The sequence below is a fragment of the Oxyura jamaicensis genome, chromosome 1, assembly GCF_011077185.1.
Source record: "Oxyura jamaicensis isolate SHBP4307 breed ruddy duck chromosome 1, BPBGC_Ojam_1.0, whole genome shotgun sequence".
Classification (NCBI taxonomy): domain Eukaryota; kingdom Metazoa; phylum Chordata; class Aves; order Anseriformes; family Anatidae; genus Oxyura; species Oxyura jamaicensis.
Window position 1 is genome coordinate 41,858,029 of NC_048893.1, and position 19,660 is coordinate 41,877,688.

At 34.1% G+C, this 19,660-nt stretch overlaps 1 protein-coding gene across 2 annotated transcripts in view; it reads left to right on the plus strand.

Annotated features, from left to right (window-relative positions):
* Positions 1-2,809: 2,809 nt before the first annotated feature.
* The window catches only part of PTPRQ (protein tyrosine phosphatase receptor type Q), a 106,590-nt gene continuing 89,739 nt past the window's right edge, over positions 2,810-19,660 (plus strand). For both annotated transcript variants that reach the window (XM_035341315.1, XM_035341306.1), the window contains exons 1-10: positions 2,810-2,997; positions 3,468-3,579; positions 4,483-4,709; positions 5,818-5,887; positions 8,130-8,329; positions 9,594-9,843; positions 13,254-13,382; positions 14,145-14,291; positions 15,615-15,787; positions 17,804-18,014. In XM_035341315.1, the coding sequence (XP_035197206.1) occupies positions 2,944-2,997; positions 3,468-3,579; positions 4,483-4,709; positions 5,818-5,887; positions 8,130-8,329; positions 9,594-9,843; positions 13,254-13,382; positions 14,145-14,291; positions 15,615-15,787; positions 17,804-18,014 (1,573 nt within the window). In that variant the 5' untranslated portion in view covers positions 2,810-2,943. The remainder of the gene's footprint in view (positions 2,998-3,467; positions 3,580-4,482; positions 4,710-5,817; positions 5,888-8,129; positions 8,330-9,593; positions 9,844-13,253; positions 13,383-14,144; positions 14,292-15,614; positions 15,788-17,803; positions 18,015-19,660) is intronic.

The window sequence follows — 19,660 nt, forward strand, 5'->3', positions numbered from 1 at the left end:
CCTGTGCTTCTACAGTTTAATGTAATGTAATGTGAAATACAGATGAAAGTTAAAAGACAGAAAGATGCTCCAGAACTACCTCAACAGATTTCTTTTACTACTTTCTTATGCTATGTTTTATAGTTTTTCTTTTGGCAATTACATGGTGGTATTAGAGAGACCTGAGTAGTGCTGGAAGTTCTCATTGACTGACTACTTTGTCCAAATATCATGGTGTTTGTATGTCTGCATATGGGATGACTGCTTGACAAACTTGTTGCTTCTGCCACAATAAAGGGGACTGAAGAAATAGGTCAAATAGAGTGTTTAAAATACAGTGACATAGAGGTGGAAATACTAAAATTTACTATGAGGTAATGTTTAAGGGAAGAAGAATCTCACATGTTTTTTAAAAGTTGAACTAGGACCTCAATGCTATATTACTTTAATCACAATTAATTTTATTTTTATTTTTTCTAATGGAGGGAAGATTTAAGCCAGTTTGGTTGGCCTAATTGTGTTTTTTCTTAAATGAATTGAGATTCCATCTTAATGGAATGAAATTTGATGCTGAGCCTGCTGGCTTATAATGATTAATTTTTGGAAAAATTGACATGTATTTTGAACTCCACGCTTACTGATGTATCTACTCAACTTCAACTAGTTCTGTAGGTGAAATCTACAGGAAATTGTTCTAACCATGCTTTACACAAATAAACCGGCTATATACTTTATTCAACTATACTGGCCACTACTGGTAAGAAGTGTGTTTATGTGTGCATAGAATGGAGAAGAGTACTGTAGAAGAGCAGGTGCAGTGAGGTTCAAGTGAACCCATGCATGTATGCATTTCCTGATATGGTTAAATCTTTAAGAGGAGAGAACTGAAACTTCTTTTCAGCATCAGTGGAAATGGTAATTCTCAGTCACGAGATAATGGTAGGAATAGCAGTGGCTTCGTGGCACTAAATTTCTCTTTCCATGAGGATTTTTCTAGGCTGTCTGCTATTGCTGGGTCAGAAGCAATTCAGCTGAAGTAAAGAGATGAATTTAAGTACAGTAATAACTGTATACTGAGGGAATAATCATGGGTTTGTATAAAATACCTGCACAAGCATAATAACATCAGTGGTAATAGTAGTGCTGATGACAACAGTAGGACTTAAAATCTAAATATGTTTCATAGAAAGAAGAAGTTATGTTCTCAGTTACGCTTGCACTCCTCCATACAGATTTGTTGTTGTTGTTGTTCTGTTAGTATTAAAATAAAGCAACAAAGTAAAAATCGTATCCATGTGACAGATATAGATTGAATATAAAATCTAATAGTAATATTTGGATAGATGAATATTTAAGAACACTTGATGGCAAAGCTGGAGCTGAAAATTCAGTGAAAGAGTTCACAAAGTATATATAATCTCAACAGATTTACAGTAAATAAAAATAAGTGGAGCTCTTTCAGGATAGAAGTATATGATATTTAGACTGAAAAGAATGTTATTAATATATAAACAGTACTAGAATACTTAGTTTGCATTCTGAAGAAACATGTTAGAAAGGGAGTCAGAGGGCTGAGTGCAAGGGTAGTAGTGGATATGAAATGTGACAAACTATCACTGACTGGGCTTGCTCTGGCAGGTATGCTTAGCTATCTGTACTTTGCAAAGCAGAGAAGAGACGTGCACATGGCTATGGATAGTGCAGCTAGATTAATTATACAATATGAAAGATATATAATGCTTTAATGAGCATTAATGAGAAGAATCTGTATCTGATTATTTGCTATGCCTTGAATCGATTACACACATTTAAAGGTGCGTGTATGGGCAGAAAAAAAGAAGAAAATGAGATGCTGTTGCAAAAGTAGGTGAAAACATGGCCTTAATAAAAGGAGTAAAACAACCAAATTTAGTAGACTTAATTCTTTTGGCTTCCTGGAATTACTGGGATTCCAAATATATGAAAAGTATATAAAAAAAAGAGTTAACTACCCTGTAATAAACAACGGAACAAACACTGTCTATAGCTTGAATTTCAACAGTAACACTAGTTATTATAGCAGCAGTGCTACCTTTTAGTACAGCAGAAACATCAAGACTGTGCAGAGATTCCTTGTTAACCAAACACTGGACAGAGACACCTGAGCTTGCTCTCCATGATACCTACACAGCATAGTTCGGAGATAATCAAGTCTCAGAAGTAGTATAGCAGCTGTATAGTAAAATGCTTCTGTATCTGGACTAGTTAGCAGTTGTCCTTCATATACCCAATAAAGTGTTCTTGGATGCTTTGATATTCAGGTGTAACTACTGATATATTTGGAGAGGGTTTACTGTTTCATCATTCTCTTTCAGAACCTGCAAAGCCAGAAGGACTAAAGTTCTTCAATGTTTCATCATATTCCTTTTCATTGTATTGGAGACTACTATACGGCCATGTGGACAGATTTCATGTGGATCTTATTCCTGATCATGGATCTGTTGTTATCCTAGATCTTGGAGTTAGGGAGTATCAAGTACGTGCCTTTATTACAGGACTTGGATGGCCAGCTTTTCCTTATGTACTGTGCTGATGAGGGATGCAAGTTGCTTCCTTAGCTATTTAATGCAATTATGAATGTGAAAGTATTAATGAAAAATTGGTGAAAGCAAATTTTAGCATCCAGAGTTTGGTACCCTAACAGCAGTTAGCAAATTTCTTCCCTCCATCCCTGCACCCCCCCAACCCCCCCCTTTTTTTTTGTCTGCTATAAAGATACAGACAGTCATCCAAGGGTTCATGAATAGTTTAACAAAGGAAGGGCAGAGCTATTGAGTAATACAGGCTCATTAATTGTGTACTTGCCAGGAAGATCTGTGCTTAAATCATTAATGCAGGCAACATTTTGCTGCTGAGGCATCGAAAAGAAATAGGAGCAATTTTTCTTTCTTCTGCCTGGAAAATATAATAATATTAACAGAAATTATGGCCGTTCTGGTTGGTTTGGTTTTGTTTTATATTGGAACTGCAAAGATACAGGTATTTTGTATAAACGATTGCTTATACGTTTTTAAAGTATGTTTATCTTGAAAGATGGATTAGCTTAACAATCAGAAACCTGGAAGTTTTTCAGATTAGCTTTGTGTTTACTCTCTCAAGAAGTGATTTTAAAATGTTTCATTTATACTTAGATAAATAGGGTGACGCAGAAACACCTTGATAGATACACTGATAGGTGATAAAATTAATAGTTAATTTTGTTGTTCTTTAATATTGAATGTTATACAAATCTTATGGAGGTTAGTTAAATAAGTTAACAAAATGCTGTGCTGTAGCTAACAAATATGAATTGCTGTTTTTGCTGTTGCAAATGCTGCTGTATTTCTAAAAGTTTATTTAACAGCCCACTTTTAGTAATGCAATGCTTAAAATTTTGGAGTTGTGTTGTTGTTTTGTTGCTGATGGGTTTTATTTCTTTCTAAAAGACTTGAATCCATGCTATATTTTAGGCTGACTTCTCTAATACTCTACCTGGAACAACATATAATGTTACTGTTTCAGCAGTTTCTTCTTCACTGTACAGTTCTCCTGCCAGTAGAACAGTGACAACAAACGTGACAAGTGAGTTAATAATAACTGGTCACATTTTATTAGTTTTTTGTTAACTATGCCTTTTTTTTTTTTCTGTATCTTCTATATGTACAGGAGTTTATGAGAAATTATAATAATTTTTGAATAATCATGAGAATTTTTCATCTTAACTGTAAAAAAAGGTACTGAATTGAAGGTGTTCTATTGGAGCATGAAAGTTTCTCTAACAGGTATTTTAGGAGAAACTCTGGATGTGAGTAGTAATTGTATTTATCCATTAGCATGGTTATTTAGAAAGAAAGAGAGAGAGTGAGAGAGACAGAAGGAAAGAGAGAAAGAAAAGGTAACAACAAAACACAAAGGAGAACAACTTTTGTAAGCCTTTGAAAAATTTGTTAGCATCATATCTGTAATATCCGTAGTTCAATTTATACATATAGTAGATGTGTATTCTGATAGTATTAGATATTAGACAGTATTAGATATTAGATAGTACTAATACTATCTATTAGTAGATAGTATTCTGAGATGTGTCAGAAAAATGTAGCTCTATTAGACATGTATTTTAAGACAATGCATTTTTTTATTATTATTTATTTCTAGAATGTCTGAAATATTAAACTGGCATTAAACTCTACTTTTTCCATTAAGATACTGAACACTACACTTTTTTGCATTCTTAAAAAAGAATGTTCTTGGTGTTACAGAAATAATTTAATCATTCTTGTAAAAGTACCCTAGCTCGAAAAAAAAAAAAAAAAAAAAAAAAAAAAGGTTCTTTTTGAACCATACATTAGTCTTTAGTAGTTTATCTTATTTATTCTAGCAAATTATTTATTTTCTCTATAGTAACTTGAAGGTGTCTTTATTGTCTGGAAACTTAATTAATTACTGTTTTTTACATATTATTTATTTTGTTTTATTTTATTTTAGATCCTGGGCCCCCCATATTTCTTGCAGGTGAAAGAGTGGGCTCTGCTGGAATTCTGCTGTCATGGAATACACCACTGCGTCCAAATGGGAGAATTCTCTCCTATACTGTTAAATATAAAGAGGTCTGCCCATGGATGCAAACAGCATATACACAGGTCACAACAAAACCAGATAGTCTGGAAGTTCTTCTTACCAATCTTAACCCTGGAACAACTTACGAAATTACGGTAAAAGCTTTATAAATGCCTTTTATTATTACTGAATTATGCCTAGTTTTACATTGTATGAGGCTATTCTCGTTGCATACTGTGTTTTGCTCATTACATACAAGTGCATTGCTAATTACTGTTGCGATATAACAAAACATATTAGTCAGGTATTTGTTTACTGTAGTGTTTTTTAAATACACTTTAAATAATTTCCAACCAAAATTGTTCTAAAACAGTTTATTCTGTTAACATATTATTAACATACAGCATTATGTGGTAAAGAGCAAAGGTTAGAATTTTCAAAAATGTCTAAATCTTTCATTTTCATTGAGATTTAATCTTTCAAACCACTGATGCACTCAAAGGTGTAGCCAAAAAGAACTATTACGTTTTCCTTGTCGAGAGTAATTGCTTTTTTAAAATTATTTTTTATTTTTGGTGGGGGAGGTGGAGGGAGGGTTGGCTGTGTCAGTTAAAAGTACCTCTTTATTTTCACTTAGGTGAAAATTCCTTATTGTTTTAGGGTACCTGGTTTGGTCTTGTTAAATTCCTTCTGGTAAATACTATGGCAATACAATTGAGTGTAGTTAACTTCTTATAATCTTATAAACATTCCAATCTGTTTGTGACAGTGTAGTCTTAATTTTGTTTCTTTATATCTGAAGAAGAATCATTTGTAGAGGAACAGCAGGTAAAAGTGATGATTTGTTAAATGTTTGAGGGTTATGGATAATTTTGAACACTTTATTGATCATTTTGTGAAAACGTACAGTCAAGTGAGATGTTTCCTAAACTTCAAATAATTACTGGCAACATTATGCTTCAAAGCATGAACATGAACATTCCTTTAAAATGTGAATTACTGCTACTTGAACTTTGGAGAGTACTTGTGTTATTCACACAATAAAATTTGTCTTTTTTAAAAATTTCAAAACTTTTTGCTATAATGCCAGTGTGTGGCAGTGATCTCTAAAAGCTAATGGAACTGTTTTATTTTCAAAGCTAATCAGTGTGTGTAGCTAACATCTTTACTATGCAAACGTCTGTATGTTTTGTCCCTGACACTATACATCCTATAGATTTTCTACTTAGACTTTTTTTTTTTTTTTTTTTTTTTTTTCTTTAGGTTGCTGCTGAGAACAGTGCTGGTCTTGGAGTATTTAGCGATCCTTTTCTTTTTCAGACTGCAGAAAGTGGTAATTTTAATAGACTTGTATACTGAATAGAACTGCTCTAACTTGTTCAAATAAAATATCCCTGACATTCCATATTTTATACTTAAACAAATTTTGATACATTTTGAAGAAAATCACAATTCTTCCTGTATTTTCTCACTCTCTAGAAAAGGTGCATTTTGCCCTATTATCTAGTAACAGCATTTAGGGCGTGCACATATGAGGGTTTCTCATATGCAAAGCCTGTTTCTTTTTCTTTTTCTTTTCCTTTTTTTTTTTTTTTTTTCCTATGCAAGTTTCTAGGTAGGCAGCTCCCAGAAAACAGGATCACAGGAGAGCAGAACGGTCTATGAAGCAGATCCATCAGCTGTTGCCTGCAGCAGTACTAGGAGATTGGGAGTACTTACATTGACTCCTTGTGTCAAGCTGTTATTTGGTTAGTGCTGGAATCAAGTACCTTTTTTAAGAAGCCCAGCACAGAATATATTCTACTAAGTTTATACTTATTAATTCTGAAGGGAAAAAAAATATAATAAAAGGCATAACTGAAATGAAAATTTGATTTGATGCTTTTGAAGACTAAAAAGAGATACAGTTTTAGTTTAAATTTCCATAATTAATTTAGTATTTGTGGTCTTGCTCATTGGAGCACTCCAGGAACATCAGAACGTTGGCCGAAGAGCTGGCTCCAGGCCAGTTATGTTGGGATGAACAAGTCTCATTGAAATATAGAGTTTGTGCTGTCATGGTGGTGACTGTCCCTCTGTGTTTAGGACTCACAGTTGGTTCTGTAGCAGGGCAAACTGCACAGTGTCAAACCTCAGTTAATGGCAGGAAATTACTACTCTGCAAGAGATTTCACAATGAGTTATGAAACCAAATATGAGAAGGGGTAGTGAACTTGCCTGGTGGAGCTATGCAAATCATTTTTCTTCACAACTCTTTGTAATTCATTGGTCATAGAAAACCAGATTTCAGTGGGCTCCATTTACTCATTTGACAGAGGACAACACTAGCATTTTTCCATATGAAAAGATTAGCTTTTAACTCTTTGATGCTTTCTGCTCACATTTTTATTAAAGGTAAAAATGCTTATTTTTAATGTAATTGGACGGTCTGTTAAAATTGTAGGTGAAAGTTACGTGTCACTGATACTATTTTATTTTATTTTTTAATTCTCCCTGTGATGATTAAAGAAACCTCAACATCTTAATCAAAATAAGCATGTACAGTTTTAAATAGATTAAAATAGATTTAAATAAATTAACCAGAAGATAAAACTTCTTAAATTAAAAGGCTGTAGTCCAGGGGAGGAAAAAAAAAAGATCTAGAAAAGAACTCTATAAATAAGGCCCTAATTCAACAGGGCCTAAGCAAGAGCAAAACACAAGGCATGGAGGATTTGCCATCTAAACAGGGCTAAGACACATGCAGTGCTTTAATTCAAATGAAAGCTCAGATAGCATGTAAAAATCTTGTTTAGATGCCACATCCCATTCCTTTGTGCTGTGCTTAAAAAAAAATAAAATTCTGAAACAAGGTCCTGGGAACTGTCATTGATACAAAGAACAGTTTTTGCAGTAATAGTGAATACTCAAAGTAAACTGAACTTTTTAAAGCTACCAAAAATCTGTATCCAGCTGAAAAGATCATGCAAGTAAAGTAAAATAGAACACTCAATACTGTCATATGCTCTTAAACTGAGAAAAAGAGGTCAGTATTAATACTTTGATTTCTTTCAGTTAGAATAAACTTGTTTGCTAGTTCTGACACAGTAGATGAGTTACTTCTGCAAATAATATTTTTAAGTTTACCAAACTAATTACTATAATTATGTTTGTCACTTAAAGTAGAAAGAAAAAGAGTTGGTTGCATATCACCTACTTTAAGTTTGTTTGTGAACAATTGGTATTTCTTTGCTCTAGGGCAAAGAACCTAGAAATGGCATTACGAATAAAAATGGCTATTTTTTCTAGTGCTTTGAAGTGGATTTGAGTAGATAATAGCAGAGTGGATAGTTGAGTGAAAAATGTATTTAAACAGACCTTTCTTTAATTTGTTGAGCTTAAATGATTATATAGAAGTTAAAATTAATGAAAACAGGAAAGCAGAAATCTTTGAAATATAATAGGTTCCTTGGATACTGTAGTAGTACTAAATAATAATGAAATTCATTTTAGATCATGGTAGATTTGTTTCTGAAATATGTATTTCCTGAGAAAAAAAAGTATGTCTCACTGCTTTTGTTTGTTTTGTTTTCAAGCTCCAGGTAAAGTAGTGAATCTCACAGTTGAAGCCTTAAATTATTCAGCTGTAAATCTGATCTGGTTTCTCCCTCGGCAACCAAATGGAAAGATAACTAGTTTCAAGATTAGTGTGAAACATGCAAGAAGTGGAATTGTAGTGAAAGATGTCTTGGTTAAAGTAGAGGACCTTCTGTCTGGGAGGTTACCAGAATGTAATGTAAGTGCTATAACCCTTTTAAATTAGAAATAGACTCAAGCTATAGAGTATAGTTTTAAATTTGCATTTTGAGACCTAAAAATTTATGGAGGCTTGCTTTTCAGAACAATTCCAACTTTTTAATGAAGTTAGACCCAACGCAGGATATAATGGGTGAAGGAAAACGTCAAGAATTCATTGTTTTGGTCAGTGAGGACACATAGAACTGTTAATATTTTATTGTTATAAATAATTTGATAATGCTTTATATATTTTAAGTTGTGCTCTATTTTGTGCATCAAATTTCAGCATTATTTAAATCCTTTTCATAGCAATGTAAAAAGAACTAGAATTAGCAAAGTGACTTTCTAAAAATGTTTGTAGATCAAGTTGTTCAGAAACTGTCAATGAATGTTTAAGAATTTTGACTATCCATTCAACTTGAATTTCAACCAGTGCACAACTTTCAGAATTTCTTGAAGAAAATTCTTCTTTCCAGCCATTATTCTCCTTTTCTCCTTTATGTTGAGCAAAGTGTTGTGATTAGTAGGACGTTAAAGTGCCTATTTATTTATTTTTTTTTTAGGATGCTAGACTTAGTAGTTATTGAAAAGTGCAGTTTTTAATGATAAAAATTATCAGGACTCAGGTTCCAGATTTTATTTTCAAGATCATTTTAAGCATTGTGAAAGCTCACAACATCATGCTGATTTTATTTAGCACTGAAAGAGAGACTACCACCTACTGAATCATAAACATTGATTATTGTAATGTCTATCATTTTTTAAGAGGTGTCTCCTAACAGTATGGATCAGGAAACCCCTGTCTGGTCTTAACTGTTACATATATGTGGTTTGTGTGTATATATATTTATATGCATATATATATATATACAAACCACATATATGATATATATATATACATAGAAATGTATATATATGTAGAAAGACCTCACTAGGGTTGTTTTTTGTTTTTTTTTTTGGAGAGATGGAGTCTGAATGCTAAAACTTGAATCTGTGAATAATTAAATGGAGCCTAAAGAGCTGGTTCTGTTCAGTCATATTTGAAATCTTCTGGAATAAGGGCAGAAACTATAATATTGTCACTAACAATATGTACTAGCAATATTGCATAATGAAATGATAAACTAATTTGGGTATTAAAGTATAAAAATAAGAACCAGTTACAATAGATTTTGTTTCAAAGGGTGTCTGCCTTTCTTGATCTATATTTATTAACAATTGTATAATTTCTCTTTATCATATTTCATATTTTGTTTTATTAGGATAACAGTGAATCATTTTTGTGGAGTACTACTACTCCTTCAACTACTTTTGGCAAATCCACAATTCCTTCAAGGACTACAGTTGCATCAAGTGCAGAGGCATCTAGTCAAATGAGCTCTGTTTGGAATGAACCGATCAGTTTTGTTATAACTAACCTGAGGCCATATACCACCTATCTGTTTGAAGTCTCTGCAGTTACCACTGAAGCAGGTTACATTGACAGTGCAATTGTCCGGACACCGGAATCAGGTATTTATTGCTTTCAAAGGGAAATGAAATTCTCAGATTTGTAGGAAAATATGCAAAATATCAACTTGAAGTTCTGTTACAATATACTTCAGTCTGAATCTTCATCTGTATCACACACTTAGATGGATGTGGTTACCTAATTTTTAAGTTGATGAAATCAACTGGAAGTGTACATAATGTATTTAACACTATACAGTGGGTAGGAGTTCAGTTACTGTGAAAAGTTAAATCAAATATGCCTAGGATAGATATTGTTTTTTCCTGCTTAATTTTATGAAAACTAAGGTAATTCAGGAACTACAGTTATTAATGGTACAATGGAAGGAGAATTAAAAATTAAGGGAACAGGTAGCAGATACAGTATTCAAATAGCATATGTGTTGTATACATAGCAATGAAATTAAAACTTTTTTGGTTTTGTGGAAAAACAAACAGTATAGTGAAAATTCCTTTCCCATGGCTCCTCAGTTCGGATCTGTTTCAGAAAGTTGTTCAGAGCTGAAGAAAAGTATAATCACTAGGAAAGTTGTTTTTTGGAATATTTACAATACTCAGAAGTTAGAATTGAAAGTGAAGGTTGTCCAGGAGCAGAAGTTTTGTAATTACTTAGGTAGTGGGCAACACTATTAATACAGTCATACCAAAAATGTATGTTTCTGTAGGAATGCTGTTCTGGCTTTCTTTTTACTAGTACATCCTGCTTTTGCCTGATTCACTTTGATGTTACTGTTACTCTTTCATACATCCAAAATTCATAGCACTGTTCAGATTAAAATAAATGTAATTCTCTTCTAGCACTGTTCATTTGAATGGCTTTGCTAGAATTAAAATATCCTTTGTTTTCAGTTCTGTCTGGGGATAATGAAGTTTTGGATTGTTTCTGTTCTAGGGTTGCTGTCCAGTTCATTTTTCATCCTATTAACATCCTAAGATAGGTGCACTGGTAATAACAAAATGTTGTGCAGTGCTGGAAAGCTTATGCAGTAGAGCTTGGTTCTGCCGATTACACAGAAATACACAGAAAGATGTCAACCAAAGAGATCTTTAGTCCTTATTGATACTTACTCTTACAACCAGAGTTCATCCATTAATGCATGGTCTGGGAAAATGGAAGTTGGTTACTGGTCTATGTGGGTGGTGGTGTGCACAGACCCACAGCCCTTCACCCCCTCCCCCCCACCCCCCCTCAGCCCCACCAGCTTAGTAAGTCCTTCCTCTTAGAAGCATGCAAGTTTCTGGATCCACCTGTATTGGGTCTTTACCTCATGAACATTGCGGTGCTTTTTAAAGTCCTTCCCTGTGAGTTCTGCATGCCTGCATGCTAAGGACACTTTTCTGAGGCTGATTATAGCATTGGCTGGTGATTTGTTAGGAAGGCATTATGAAATAATAGATGTTTTGCCTCATGATTTTACAGTCTTAACTTTCCCTGGTTTTGGTGTGAAAGTTGTCTTATATGTTGGAATGGATATTGATCTATATAGCCTATATAGTAAAACTATGATTTAGGAATGTTGTTTTGCAATTATTGTAACAGTCCACCACCTCCTCCAATATCAAGCACCATCATCCAGTCTCTCTGCAATTACTGAAATCCACTTCCCTTTTCCAAATGCCTTATTTTTTGAGAATCTCTTTAGTGTCTGTCACACTGGCTAGCACCCCAAGCTGCCAGTTTCTCTTATGGCCAAAACCTTGCATCTCAGTACCCCACTGGATTGGACGAGGTGAGGCTCAAGGAAGAGCAATTGATGGGTCATGGTTTGTGTTAGCAGGTGGTGGGATGGAGAGTGCATTTGTTTCAAATACCACTTTGCTCACACAAGAAAATGACATGGATTTGTTGCCATACCCATCTGGCAGCACAAGAAAAATAATACATCCCTACTGTATAGTATAGTATAGCTCAGTGATGTTTTCTTTTAAAATGCTGAAAATTGTTTTTGTCCCTTCCAACCAGAATTTTCTGAGCCATGCGGAAGCTCTCCTATGTTCTTGACAAAGATGGTACCTTTCTGGCTTTGATTTTATAATGCATTTTAAAATGCTTTAAAGAAATTACTATTCTTTTAAATATGAATTACATTACAGCATGTTCTCTGAAAACCCAGCATGCAAATATTTCCTTTGCTGGGATGGCTGTCAAGGGGATGATATTTCTACAAAGAGAGAAACGTTTAGAACTCGAAAAAATGGTCAACTCTTAAAATGATACTTCAGAGTAATAAACAATTGTAGCTGATGCAGCTTATGTAACTAAGATTAAGTAATCTCTGTTGGTCAATATATAGCCTATCTTTTAGGAATAACAAGATTTTTCGTTACTTTCCTTTGCAGATGTTCTTGTTTTGACAACATCCTTGAAGAAGAAAAAAATCTTGCTTTTTCTGGGTTTAGTTATCTTTAGAATATCATTATACATTTTACGGTCTCTTCCAGCTAAGGAACTTTTCCATCTGCACAGAAAAATCAGAATGGGTGGGCCATCTCTAATGCAGTTAATATTATAGGAAACTTCTGTGATGGACGGTAGTCTGTAGTTTTTACAAAAAACAGAAAACTTTTTAAGGGTATTGTGTGAATATTTCTTGAAGGACCAGTATGTATATCCAAATTGGCTTAAAGCTCATATATGGCATACGAAGACCTGATTTTCATAGTAATTTGTATCAAGCAGTTTCAGTAAGTTTGTTTGGGTATGCAGCATTTTTGAAAATCAGTTTTATTTTAACTCTATATGGATGAAAATAATTGCACCTCCTTTAGTTGTCTTTGGATTTGGTTTTCCATCTCAGTGATAATCTCTCTTTAACTTGTGAAGGTATGCTTTAGAAAGGAAGGTATGCTTTAGAAAGGACAGGGATTGAATTCTGTAATCACTTGAGTATATGATTCATGTAATTTATGTCAATAACTCCATGAAAATAAAATGTGCAATGTTTTTGCAGTCTTGATCATTACTGGGTTTGTATTTTTGGATAATAAGGTATATCTATAGTGCTGTCAGAAATCTATGTGATGTACTCTATATGGGGATAAAAAATGTTCAGGGAAGAAAAGCTTACCAATTTGATCCCTACAGTGCTGAGCATCACGATACTATTGGAGTATCTTCTGTATGTAATCTGTTTCACGATAAAGTCCATGTTAAACCTGATAGAATCCCTTTATCTTTTAAGGATTGTTTTGTTAAGGATTGTGTGTTACCAGCTCTCTTCATACCTTTCGCAAGCATAACCTTAAAAAACAAATGAAATAAAAATTAGTCATTTAAATGAGCTGTGCTTTTAATTAACTTTCCTTCAGCACATTTATCGTTTATGTTTAAAATGAATTGTCTGATATGTGGTTCTTGGAAATCCTAAAATAAATTATTTTATGTTCAAAGACTTTTCCCAATATTGTTTAAGTTCCAGAAGATCCACCACAAAATTTTGCCAAGAGCAACATTACAGCAAAGTCTTTCTCAGTGACGTGGGACCCACCAATCATAGTAACAGGAAAATTTGGTTACAGAGTTGAGCTGCATGGGCCATCTGGTAAGTCTGAATTAATGTTTTTGTTTCATTTTTATTTGTGTGATTATTTCCTTGCAGTGGCACTCTTATCATCACTACCAGTCAATAATGAATATTTGAAAGCATTGCCATCTATGCTTTTCACTATTAAAATCATTAGGAATTCTTAGATAACTTATAATGAACAGGCTTTTCCCTTAAAAGGATAGGTACATAATTAAATTTGCATTAGATATTCTTAAGAGTGGAGAAAATCAGCTTTCCTCACTCTTTTAGAGAAAAGACAGGCTAAGCTCACAGCTGAATTAGGAGGCTTACATATTCAAATCATTCTTTAACTTACGTTTACTCTTTCCTCTTTCTGTTAAATATTTCTGGAGGATTTTCATCCTTGTGTAATAGACAATCAACTATATGAGTCTGTTTTGGTGTTTTTATATTTTTTTGTAACTCAGACATAGTTAAAGATCTTACATAACTATATATAGTTAAAGAAGTCAATGAGCTGTATACTAATGCTTTTATGGGATCATTACAGGAAAAGCAAGTTGAATTAATTTATAAACAAACAAACAAAAAAATACCCTCCTCTTAAAACCTATACCTCTTTGATTTCTTTTTTCTTCAGGCATTCAGTCTTATTTCCAATGAGGTTGATGCCAAATTTTGTTTTTCAGAAACAAACTTCACTTTTCATCATCCTAGACAGTTGCTATATTCAGTATAAGCAAAAGGTGGATTGTTTTTATATTTGAGCTAGATTCTCTTCATTTTTCATTCCAGGACATGTTCTGGATAACAGCACAAAAGATCATAAGTTTGTATTCCATAACCTTGTGCCATTTACAACATACAATGTGTATGTTGGTGCAGAGACAAGTGCTGGGGTGGGACCAAAGACTAACCTTACGGTTTTCACTCCTGCAGATGGTAAGTTTAAAGAAATGAAGTAAATAGACTGTAAATGATAACAGATGTCATTTTTTCCTTTAAAGCTACTTAGATACTTGCAAAAGAAAGAATGGGCGTGTTATTGTAAAAGAAAGGTATTTTCTACCTGAATGGAAGTAGTGGTTTTTAGATTTGGTAATTAAATTGCAGGTCACACTTCTAATCGTTAGATGGCAGCAAGTGGTAGGGAAATAACTATGGGAATCCACCACGGCTGTTTTCTTCAACCCTGAACATCCTTTGATTAATTTTCTCTACGATTTGGGAGTTTTGGCTCCCAATAGTTCACCCATAAGTAGACAGTCCTTTGCTCAGTCGAAATGCTGTTTTGTCTTATATGTATGTAAGATTGTACCAAAATACTGCACTGCAGCTGAGGATTCAACCAGAAAAAATGAGAATCGCTATGTGATATATCCGTGACTTCAACATTGTTATCTTTATGTTTACGTTACAGAGCACGAATTTAGAAAATCTCTTAATCAGTGCTTGCTGCAAAGCTTGCTATTAAGGTGTAGCAGCAGGAGGAACACCTGTCCTTATTTGATGCATTTGTTCCTGAAGTATCTGCTTTAGTCAGGTCTCAGAGTCACTTTCCTGAGATGACCCAGCTCAGTACAGAAATGCTTATTTTCTGTCTAAAATCACTGTCGGAAGCCAAATATTTTGGTTTGTTTTGAGTGACATGGATTGTATAATGTCTAAATTAACATCAAGTATGCAAACCTTCAATATGCAAGTAAATTCAATTTTATCTCTTTCTGTGGTATATTTGGGGGATTTTTTTTTCTTATATAAATATAATAAAAACTTTTCTGAACTCTGGCAGTCCTATGTAAAGTACTGCATAGTTAAAGAAGAAATTGAACCAAAACTCATTATAAACCTGAAATGAACAAGAGCTATCACATGCATTATATTTTCTTTTCAAATTTTAACTTGATTCTTGTATGGTATTGAATTTAGAATTAAATTTTCATTGTCAATGTACTCAAGATTCCATACTTAGTAAGCAAGTAAAGGCCTGCTTACTTCCAATGCACTGACTTGAGTAGAGGTACCCTGATTTACATCACTGGATTGTATTAATATAATACATGTGGAAAAAAAGTGTGTGTATTTTTAGAAATATTAACTTGTTTGCCAAAACAAGTGAAATAACATTCTACCTGTACAGGAGCAACTCAGAAGATAAGGACATAAAATATGATGAAATCCCTATTTTACTTTGCTTACAGTGCTGAGAAAGCTTGTACTAATCAGAGATGTTTAATTAAATCAATTTTCCTCTTGAATATTTAGTCCCAGGTGCTGTATCAGATTTGCATCTAGTGGAAGTGGAAGCCACATATATAAAAATTGCTTGGAGGAAACCACAACAACCAAATGGAATCATTACCCAGTACAGAGTTAAAGTGCATGTGCAAGAAACAGAGGTGACTCTGGAAAACACTATTCTCAATGGAAAAAATAAGGTATTTAGTGGTTTTTTGGTTGGTTGGTTGGTTTTTTGTTTGTTTGTTTTGATACAGATTTCCTTGCTAGATTAAATTTGGTCCTCAGCCTTATTTTATTCCACTCAGAATGTGGAGTTTGCCACCACAGAAGAGTTGTCAATGCATTTAAATTTCACCTTCTCCATGCCACCCTCTTCCTCTGGCTGTTTTTTGTTTGTTTGTTTATCAATACTGCTATTTGTACTACATGAAAATCAAATAATTTCTGGAGAAATTATCCAGAATTTCTTGGCTATAGAAGGCAGGGTGCAATAGCCGTCCATCTTATTTTCCTTTATAGCCCTTTAGTTCTTTGCAGCATAATAGTTCTTAACAGATCTAACTGTAGGAGTATGGATGTGGGTGCCTAGATCAATATATAGTCACTCAAGCACAGATCTAACACATAAACTAAGTTTTTAATGCAGAGCTCAGTGAAGGAGTTTGCTTTCAAGTTGAATGGTATACATTAAATAGAGGCCTGGAGCCAAACATTAAATAAAGGAGTAGGGGGGAAAAATGAGGATAAGGATCCATTCATTAAACAAGGCTGGGGTCCTTGGAAAGTGAAAGTATATGACTCTACTGTGATACAATCTTTAATTATACAGACACAGAAAAGATGAAAGTCATCTGCACTGACATGCTTTAATGCTGGGGTTTCCTTATTTTTGAGTTTACTTTAGAATCACAGGAGCTTCATCTGTGTTTATTGAATATAATTTTCTAATTAAAGAAAAAAACATCATAACAAACATTACCTCATTTGGAACTCCATTGACTGCACTTTAGAGCATCTACAGGATTTCAGCTGTTGGAAACACACTGATAGCAGCACTCAACAATGTAGCAATGAAAGGCTGTTATCTCAAATGGAAAAGCCTCAGAGGCAAATGATATTTCCATGTGGGTTACTATTTTCCTATAAAATGTATGTGAAAATGAGGTGCATATAGGTTTTACCTGTTGGTACTTAGGTGAGATTGTTGCTGTATGTCTGCCTGTGGTCAATCCCACCTAGTTTTAGTGGTTAAAAAAGCTGCTTTGCCTTCTTTTCACCTGGGGTCTGCAGAGAGAGGGCTAATGTGTATTAATTACATCACTGTAAAAGCATCTCTTTCTGGCAGTGAAGTTGGCCATATGTGCAAGTGGGGAGTGTTCACAGATGACAGAAGAACAATTTAGAGACACTGTAGTCCTGGATTAGGTCCCAGATTCTGAAGGGGCATAACGATCTAGTGCTTACACACCATTTTGTACCTATGTTCTAACCTCTGTCTTTTCAGCTTTCTTTGTTCCTCTCATATTAGTTGTTACTCCCTTTATATCTACTCCCATCCCTTTCCAACTTTGTCTTTTGCCCATGCTGTCCTACTGACTTTGCCTCCCTTTCATTCTTCCTTTCCACATATTTACTCCCTTATTTTCCCTCACCTCTTTATTTCATTGGCGTCTATTTTTCTCCTCCTCTCCTTCTCATCTCTCCCTCACCCAAAGGCTACACAGGAATATTTTTCCCTCTGATCAACTTAATCAACCTGTTATTCTTTTTCTTCAGGAGCGTTTGAAGCCTTCTTCTTGTCTGCGCTTTCAACCTTGTTTTGGAACATGCGTAGTAGAAATGGAGTCTCCCAAACTCAAACATGTCTTTTCAGTGTATCTCTAAGAATAATAACATTAAATGTAAAGGCCTTGCTCTAAAACACAGGAGCATTGGAGTTTTACTGCAATGTAAACCCATAAATTAAGAAATATTACGAATTAAAAATAAATTTGTTTTTTTTTTTATTTTATTTTTAAAACAAACAGAAATGTTAAGCTACTAGCAACTGAGCTTTTTCATGAGAAATATTGTTTTGCAAAGTTTAATTATAATATAGTGTATAAATATTATTGCAAAGTTGACAAACACAATTTATATACTATGTATAACATGAATTAAATAATATAATGTTGTCAAGATTTGTGATTTGTTTATATCTTTCTAATTTTTAGTATTTGATCGATACTTTGGAACCATACATGATAAATGAAAACATCAAGCCTTCTCCCATTTCAAATTCAGTGGAAACAGCCAATGAATTATACGAAGGTTCAGCTGAATTGTTTTCCAGCATTCAGACAGCTTCCCCAGTAATATTTACAAGTGTATCTGGTGATAATTTGCCTGCTATAAATGGAGCTGCGAAATTAAATTCTGCTTTGGGTAAGGTATTTTAATATATTTTTCTACCTGCTCCTTTTCTCTAAAGGACACCCCATCACTGTCCCAAATATGATCTTTAGCACATGGTTCAAGCAAATTATGAATGGGTCATTTGCTGAAGTCAGATTTTTTTACTACTGAATAACTTTCTGAAGCAAATGGGAAGGCCACACAGGCAGGAACTAGCCCCTTGTCACCCAGCTGACCTTCTTCCTAGTGAAAGGAGCACCCGAAAGCCATCAGCCAAGCTGCATAGACAATCAGTTATTACAGTTGCCAAAGCAGGTGTGATTGTCAGGGATTAACATATCTCCAAGCCCTTCAGAGACCTTGATTTCTCTAAGCCTTTTGACTAATAGGTTTTCAAATGTCAGTGAAGGTAAATAGGTCAAAAAGTTACAACTTTGCTATATGGGTGACAAACAGGTGGAGATGACCCCATGACATGGTGATGTCATTAGCGTGTACACTTGTTCTGTATTATCAATGGAACAGTGTTTCTTTTCTAAGTATGGATATTTACAAATCATTAAGCAGGCCCTAGTTGACAAGCAGGGGCTTAAGATACTACTACCATTTTTTACAATGAGAGTTTTGAACAGTAGACAGTCAATTTTTTATATTCTGAATGCACTTTTAAAATAACTGAATTTCTCCGCATATACCACCATCAAAGACCTGAATTATATCCATTAATGTAAACTACAGTGGAATTTTTCTTTACTATGTTAATCCTAAAGGATCTCCTCTGTCATACAGAGAAAGTGTACAGTGCTTAAAATGTGAGTGTTCTTTTTACCACCTCATTCAGCTTGAGCTAGTCAGTTGCTAAAATATGTCTATATTGCTGAAAAATTGATTTCAGACAGCATCTGTTGTAATCTAGCACACAAGTATTATAGTAGTTATAGCAAAGCTGTTGACAGCCAAGTTCTCAACAGTGCTTGCTGATTTTTAGCTGCCTCCATTTTAATGCTGATCTTGCAAAACTTTTAACCTGATGCTTGGATATGTGAAGTACCCAGTACCTTTGTCACATTGCAGTGGCATAATGGCTCTTTGCACTAGAGAATTTTGACTAGCACAGTTGGGTTGCTGCCAACTTTGAATTTTATCACAGATGCACTGAAAACTCTTCGTGGACATAAGCATAATTTCTTCATTTTGATGATCCTGACTCTTCTGCTAAAAACACCAGAGTGAAGGGATATGTGATGGGAGCCATTTTAAGTATAGCTGTTACAGCACAGTTGAGAGGGTAAGGAGGAGAGAATTTGTCTTTCCTAATTTAAAAAAAAAAACAAAACCAAAAATACCAACAACCTAGGAGCCAGTGTTCAGAAGTATGTTCCAGTGTTCCTAGGAACTATAGGAAGAATGCCTTTTCCTAGTTCCTAGAAGATTTTTATTTTTTTTTTGAGATAGCTCTCAGTGTACACATCATGTTTTTAGTTCATTCCCATTTGTTCTTTCACATAGGCCAATCTATCTATTCTTCCTATTGTCTGAATTTCATACTTCAAAGAAGATCTCTGAAAAGCAGAGAGGATTGCACACGTGAAAATGGACCTAAAATAACCACTCCTTGATTATGAGATGCTGTATAACATTTTCTTTATATTTTTGTAATTGCAATGAAAGTTAAT